Raw genomic sequence first — 8,248 nt, 5'->3', positions numbered from 1 at the left:
ACTCTTTTTTTATATATATATATATATTTCACCCCATAGTCAAAAAAATCTTTTTATACTCTCAAAGAACTACTACCCAATCCAGTGAGGTATGTGTTACCTTTGTCCCTATACCTCGCCCTCCTCTTTCTCTCTCTTTCTCTCTCTCTCTTTCCCTCTATCTATAGTAAGTACAATCAAACACACAGACACAAACTGTTCACGTCACCACTGTCTGTTTTCTGACATCCACTCATCCACAAACACAATCACGCACACACATACACACACACATTAATGCAGTTATATACAGTCACACACACAGACACTCATTCACATAAGAAATTCACCATTCATTTGAACTGCACCCTTTCACCTTCCCATTCTTATGCCTCTCTTCTCCTACTTCGTTTGAACCCTTGAACCTTTAGAACCTTCTAGAATTTTCTACATCCAACCATTTTGACGTCACTCAGAGATACTCATTATCGCTATGGGCTCCGTGTGAGCAGTCATCTAAAAGTTTTTTGTGCATCTTGATGTTGACATAAGTTCCTTGCTTTTCCTGATGAGAAAGCGGCATAATATACTCCTTATTCTTTCGCAATTAGGAATATGCAGCCTTCGAAACATATGTCGAAAATAAAGGAATTTTGTTAATTCGTCGTTCAACTCCATTCTTTGATATATTTATATTTAAAAAAAAGACATACAAATTTCCACACGAAAGCACGTAACTTCAAACGTGTCTTCTCTGATGTGAATTTGCTACCCAGGTATCGGTTAACCGAATTATCCATAACAAGATAATTCATTCTACTACTCAAATATATACATATATATGTATATATATAGATATGTGTGTGTATGTATATCTATACACACACACACTCTTCATATGTGTGTGTGTGATATATATATATATATATATCTATATATATATATATATATATATATATATATATATATATATATATAGGCGAGCTGGCAGAAATGTTAGCACGCCGGGCGAAATGCTTATCGGTATTTCGTTCTGAGTTCAAATTCCGCCGAGGTCGACTTTGCCTTTCATCCTTTCGGGGTCGATAAATAAAGTACCAGTTTCGCACTGGGGTCGATGTAATCGACTTAATCCGTTTGTCTGTCCTTGTTTATCCCCTCTATGTTTATCCCCCTGTGTGGGCAGTAAAGAAATATATGTATTACCAGCATTGATATGTTTATATCCCTGCATTTAGCAGTTCGGCAAAAGATCGATATAAGACTCTGGGCTGAGTATTGCTTTAAGAGTGAATTTAGTTGCCGGAAACTGAGTAGTAGACGGCATATATACTACACAACACACACACACACACACACACATATATATATATATATATATATATATATATATATAATGGTTTTTGTGAAGCATTGTAAGGTACAACTGCAAAGAATATAGTTGTGTAAAGCCGGAACAATGTGAGAAGGTACAAAGTAAACTACAAAATGAAAAGAAAACACAACAAAGTTCCACTTTTACCTTGTATTTCAATACTTCGCGGTGAAGACCCCTTCTTCAGGACATGCGGAAAAGCGGTGTTTGGAAAAAGTTTGTTGCTCAGATGTCTGGTTGGAAAACATTTGTTGGTCAGAGCAACAAACTTTTTCCAATCACCGCTTTTCCGAATGTCCTGAAGAAGGGGGTCTTCACCCCGAAGTATAGAAATAAAAAGTAAAACTGCAACTTTGTTCTGTTTTTTTTTTTCATTTAACTACATTCTTCACATAACTACATTCTTTAATATATATATATATATATACAGAGAGAGAGAGATGCACGCAAATGCGCGCGAGCACACACAACTAAATTCACTGACGTGGCATTGGTCGGCCTGGGACTAGACTGAAAGACACCCGTGATTGCGATGCGAACTTCGTAACCACACTGCCATACCAGTGCATACATACATGTGAAGGCGCATGGCTCAGTGGTTAGAGCGTCAGGTTTATAATCATGAGTTCGATTCCCGGACCGGGTTGTGTGTTGTGTTCTTGAGCAAGGCACTTTATTTCACGTTGCTCCAGTTCACTCGGCTGTAGAAATTAGTTGTGACATTGCTGGTGCCAAACTGTATCAGCCCCTTTGCTTTCCCTTGGATAACATCGGTGGCGTGGAGTGAGGCGGCTGGTATACATAGGCAACTGCTGGTCTTCCTTGTCCCGACTTGTGTCTCGGAGGGTAACTTTCTAGATGTAATCCCACGGTCATTCATGACCCGAAGTGGGGTCCTTTTAATATACATACATGGCGAGGCACAAAGATCGGAAGAATGCTAAAATTGAATACGTATCCACATCTTCGATTCTAAAAGATATTTACATTTCCTCTTTTCAATCTCATTGTTTTGTAGAAGAAATAACAAAGCTGCCAATGCCAGACATTTATCAACCAGCGAATCCACTTTGGTAAAACTGCCGCGATATTGGACAGAGGCTGGCTCTCCACAAGTGTACGAAGTACCTGTTTCACCCGACCGCAGACGATGGAGTTTTGTGTCCGATCCCGTGAGATACCCCGAAGATTTGGTAAACTGAATTTACGTGATTTCATTCAATAGCACTGGGTAACTCGAGTTTTGTCCTCGGGTAGCAACTGTCATTTCCTATTTTCTTACCCAGAGATAATATGAAAAATAGTTAATATTTCCTTCAGACTTTGATTTTCTAACATTTATTCAAACTACAAAGAATCTCTCAACACATGGCTATGATGCTTCCCCATTAATCTTGCTGGTAATCAAAGATGCGCATATTATCAGCCACAAAGGGACATGCTCAAGTGATTTAAAGTCAAGCAACTGACAAGCAAATTCGTGGTATTGGGCAGAATATTTGTCCACTGCTCTATGTATTCTGCTAATATACTGTTTTATATAACTATGTTTTTCGTTGTATTTCAGATTCTTGAAGATCACTACAGGCCCGGAACGCTGCCCTTGCCTAAGTTTTATGATACTAACAGACGCCACCTTATGGCTTACCAAGTAAATATTTATTTCTTATTTCTCTCTCTCTCTCTCTCTCTCTCTCTCTCTCTCTCTCTCTCCCTCTCTCTCCCTCTCTCTCTATCTTTCCCTTTATATATATATGTGTGTGTGTGTGTGTGTGTTATTTAATAACAGTTTCACTCAGCTCTATACGACTTAAGGTTTCATAGGCTCATATGACGAGCCTATCTCGTCAGGCATCTAGGCAAAAGTAAAGGGATTTGAGACAAATTCAAGATGACTCCTTGATGACAGGCCTCTACTGGTCAACCCAGCCCACGTAATATAAATAAATATATACCACATCAATATAACTTATTCACAATTAAGTAATAATTACTTTCTTTAAAAAGATATTTTCAATAAAATAATATTATAAATATAATGCATAACTAATTAATATAAATTTATAACTACACAAATTTAGATAGATAGATAGATAGATAGATAGATAGATAGATAGATAGATAGATAGATAGATAGATAGATAGATAGATAGATAGATAGATAGATAAATAAGTTTCTTTATTAGCCACACAGGGCTGCACACAGATGGAATAAATTACAAGGTAGAGCTTTTCTTTTGGGGGATGAAAAAAAAAAGTGGCGTAGGTTTTCGATCAAAAGGGATCGTAAAAGGGAAAAAAGAAAAAAAGAAAGAGAAAAAAGAAGAAAAAAAGAGGAAAAAAGGGGAAGAGGGGGAAAAACGATCAATAGGGATCGTGTATCACAGTGCTATGATGTACGGTGTAAAGGGGGAAGCAGATAAGGTTTATCCGTGGGAAGAAAAGCCTACGAAAAAGACCACGGTAACCTTGGTCAATATTGTTATATGTTACCACATTTGTTTGCACAGATAGATAGATAGATAAAAAAAGACAAACACTACATTTTTTTAAAGCGTAACACACGAACACATATCGTGACAAGCAGAATAACAGTATTCGATTTGTTCACAAATAAACAAAATAACATATATAAAGGTGTCATGGACAAGTTGAATGAATTGATACTCACCTCCAGCACATGAATGCTATGTGTTTTATCGAAAATGTAAAGTCGACTCAGTAAGATTAAGATCACTCAAGAACATGAAGAATCGTAGTTAAATCTTGCAAGATGTTCGATGCTTTGCCAGTTCTGCTAATCAATAATAACTGTTTCTGATCTAGACACGAAGCTGGTAATTTTATGAGGAAAGGAGTAACCGATTACATCAACCCCGTTACTTGACTGGTACTTCATTTTATTGGGCCCAGAGGCATGAAAAGCAAGGTTGACAACGACGGGATTTGAACTTAGAATGTAAAGGGAATGACTACGTGACATTTGTCTGCAGCTCTACCAAACAACCGCCAAACAACCGCCACCGCCATATTATTATTTTTAATAATTCTTTCTAATTTTTGATACAAGACCAATTTTGAGAAGAGGGGTAACCAATTACATAGATCTCAATACTCAACTGGTACTTATTTTATCAGCCCTGAAAGGATGAAAGGCAAAGTCGACCTCGGCGGAATTGCAACTCAGAACGTTTATAGCAGGAGGAAATAAATACCCCTGAGCATTTCGTTCGGTGCGATAACACATCTACAAGCTCGACTCCATCGTGTGTCTATAGTAGAAAGGATTATTATTATTATTATTATTATTATTATTATTATTATTATTATTATTATCATCTCCTCATTATATATAAATGCTTAGTGGCATTTCGTCTGTCCTTACATTCTGAGTTCAAATTCTGCTGTAGTCAACTTCGTCTTTCATTCTTTCAGGGTCAATGAAATAAGTACCTGTTACGCTCTGGGGTCGATGTAATCAACTAGTCCCTGCCCCCAAAATTTCTGGCCTTGTACCAATAGTAGGAAAGATTGTTATTGTTGTTGCTATTAAGGCAATGAATTGACAGAATCGTTAGTACACCATGCAAAATGCTTAGCAGCATTTTGTCCATCCTTACATTTTGAATTTTAAAATTCCACCAAGGTAGACTTTGTCTTTCATCCTTTCGAGGTTAATAAGGTTAATCAATAATAAGGATTTTTAATAGAGGAAGGAGCAAAGCTATACATTTGAGAGAGAATACAGGCAATTAAATTGACCCTAGTATTTGACTGGTATTTCATTTTAGTGACGCCGGAATGGCAAAAGGAATAGAAAATCTTTAGTATAATCAAGAAGCAAGTGTTTAACACGTTCGACTATAATCGGACTGGATAAAACCTATCGCTACAAGAATAGTCTCAGGAGAGAATTTCTCAAATACACATTCTGTGTTAGGTTGTGAGTGACGTCGTTAGATCGTAGAATTGTAGACATTATGTGTATGTGCGTATGAAAGAACAATAGGCTGACAAATTGTTGGATAGGGAATTGGCGGACAGACGTTTCTTTTCATCTTAGAATAAAAAGCAGAAAAGCATAAATTTCATATATTGGGTTCTCCAAAAGTTCGTGCCGATTTATAGTAGCTTACCTTTCATAAAATAGGATTTGACTACATCTCCATTTAGAGCACAATTTAAGCTTATTTTTCCGTGGAAGAAGGTTTATGTTCCTATAACCTGTGTTAATTCTGTAACCCTTTAAAATGGAAGATAAGAAAGTTCATTTTCAGCACTTGATGCTTTGGGAACCAGACAAAAATTGCTACAGCTCGGCTGGGATGTGTTACCCCACCCTCCATATTTACCAGATATTGCTCCTTCGGATTTCCACTTATTCAGCTCTCTGCAGAATAGTCTTAATGGTAAAAATTACAATTCCTTGGATGACGTAAAAAGATACCTTGATGAATTCTTTGCCATGAAACCACCTCAATTCTGGGAAGAGGGTATTTTCAAGATAAAGGAAAGACGGAGACGCATTGTGCAACAAAATGGTTCATATTTGGTTGATTAAAAATGAAATGGCAAGAATTTATTAATCTTTTTCTTGCCTTTAAAAATTGACACGAACTTTCCGGACAACCCAATATATATATATATATATATATATTATATATATATATATATATATATATATATATATATATATTTATAAACAATTCATAATCTAATTGTGTTCAGCAGTTGTTTTATTAATTGTAAACATTATTAATTACGTAATTCAGTACCTAATCAATTAAATTATATTAATGAAGGCGGCGAGCTGGCAGAAACGTTAGCACGCCGGGCGAAATGGGCTGCCGTATTTCGTCTGCCGTTACGTTCCGAGTTCAAATTCCGCCGAGGTCGACTTTGCCTTTCATCCTTCCGGGGTCGATAAATTAAGTACCAGTTACGCACTGGGGTCGATGTAATCGACTTAATCCGTTTGTCTATCCGTGTTTGTCTCCTCTGTGTTTAGCCCCTTGTGGGTAGTAAAGAAATCTATATTAATTTAAAATTTATGTTTACCCAAATCATCCAGGATAATCATGAAACCTGTCCTTTTCTCTCTCTCTTTCTTTCTTTCAGAATCCCTCCTTTCAGAGCTCCACGCTTCCACTGCGACCGGCGTATCAGCAAGATAAATGGCGGTCATATTATCCTGCTCCGAGATCTGTTGCATACTGATTCAAAAGGAGTATTTCTGTATTTTCAAATTCTACTTTGTTTATATCAATGGTTTGAATAAAGGGAATGGTAATAAGTTGTGTCTCAGTTGTTTCTTTCTGTCTCATAAGTTGGTTTTACTTTTATAGTTTTAAACTGGAAGAAGAAATAGTCTGATCTTTGACAGACACAATGACAACTCCCGGCATGTTTCCGTCTTATTGGACTTCCTCAGCGAAACATAATCATTCTTGTGTCTACTGGTTCAAAGGAAAGAATGTTAGTTAATGCATGTAAGATTCTTACGCCCAATTCACCTGCATTCTCATAGTGAAGCTTGTGCGAATATGTTCGTAGGCTGTGCCGCGAGGAGGAAATCTCTTTCCATCTCTAAACTTCTTTCCTACTCTCTTTCTCCTTTTCACTCTCTGTCTATCTACCTGTATGTCTGTCCAGCTTTTTATCTCTTGTTACCTCTCTTTCTATTTCTTTCTATCTGTCTGCCTATCCAGCTATCTGTTTGTCTATCTATTTTTATCTATCCCTCTATTTTTATCTATCTGTCTCTGTCGCTATTTTTCTGTATCTGTCTATCAATTTATCGCTACCGCTCTACCCTTATCTGTCTCTTTCCCTTCTTTCTCTTTCTCTCTCTCTCTCTCTCTCTCTCTCTATATATATATATATATAATATATATATATATATATATATATAATATATATATATATATATATATATAATATATATATATATATATATATATAACTATTTATCTATCTGTCTATCTATCTATCTAACTACAAATAGACAGACAGACAGGCAGATACTCCCTCTGCTTCTACTTCTCTCTCTCTTCTCTTCCCACGTGACCGCCGGTCAGCCTAGCCTGTTCTTTCTTTTTTGGTCTGACCGTTGTCCGTGCAACATCGATATTCTTCTCTGTGTTTGTGAAACTTTTGTATCTCTGCCGTAAGGCTCCATTTCCATACGCGCCAACTTGATTCAATTCGTCCTTAGTCGAAAGACACCTGTTGTTATGTCCTGTTATTATTTTTATTGTATTTATATTTGTGCGACTTCATCCGTTTTTTCCGTCCTTGTTTTTGTATACATTCGCTGCTTTCTTCCAAGGAATCTAATGCTTTTAGCTTAGTTTTTACTTGGGGCTGACCAGATTGGAGCAATATCAAGAATAATCAGCCGAAATTGCGAGGATAATCTGGTGCTTGACTGAGGATAGAGGGCTTCCAATGACCCGTCATTGTTTTCTTTGTATCGTCTATCTAAATGCTTTGCGTTCTTGTCCCATTTTGTATTATATATATATATATATATATATATATATATACAAATTGAGATAGGGGTTGTAAATACAACCCTCTATGGGATAACATATATCCAATATACTGCTAGTGAAGTACCCAATAAAGTTAATACATAAATGTTAATGATTGCGATGCAATCAATTCATTTACTGTATTATATGGGCAAAGGTAAAATGATTTACCACAAATTACTAATACAAGATAAGGAAATGGAGAAATACATCTAAATCAAATATCAATTACCAGATAATACTCAATCACATACTTTATTAAACCACCACATAAGAGACTGTAGGGTTAAATATAAAAAGCAGAACAAATCAGTGTACATAAAGGAATGTACATAAAAAAAGTGTACATAAAAGAGTAATG

At 36.3% G+C, this 8,248-nt stretch overlaps 1 protein-coding gene across 1 annotated transcript in view; it reads left to right on the top strand.

Moving 5' to 3' along the window:
- Positions 1 to 6,647, top strand: part of LOC115213994 — a 21,098-nt gene extending 14,451 nt beyond the window's left edge. The window contains exons 4-6 of the mRNA XM_029783004.2: positions 2,373 to 2,547; positions 2,922 to 3,005; positions 6,473 to 6,647. Of these exons, the coding sequence (XP_029638864.2) occupies positions 2,373 to 2,547; positions 2,922 to 3,005; positions 6,473 to 6,571 (358 nt within the window). The 3' untranslated portion in view covers positions 6,572 to 6,647. The remainder of the gene's footprint in view (positions 1 to 2,372; positions 2,548 to 2,921; positions 3,006 to 6,472) is intronic.
- The last annotated feature ends 1,601 nt before the right edge of the window (positions 6,648 to 8,248 follow it).

The sequence above is a fragment of the Octopus sinensis genome, linkage group LG7 (genome assembly GCF_006345805.1).
Source record: "Octopus sinensis linkage group LG7, ASM634580v1, whole genome shotgun sequence".
Taxonomy (NCBI): Eukaryota; Metazoa; Mollusca; class Cephalopoda; order Octopoda; family Octopodidae; genus Octopus; species Octopus sinensis.
This window is presented reverse-complemented; position numbering and strand designations above follow the sequence as displayed.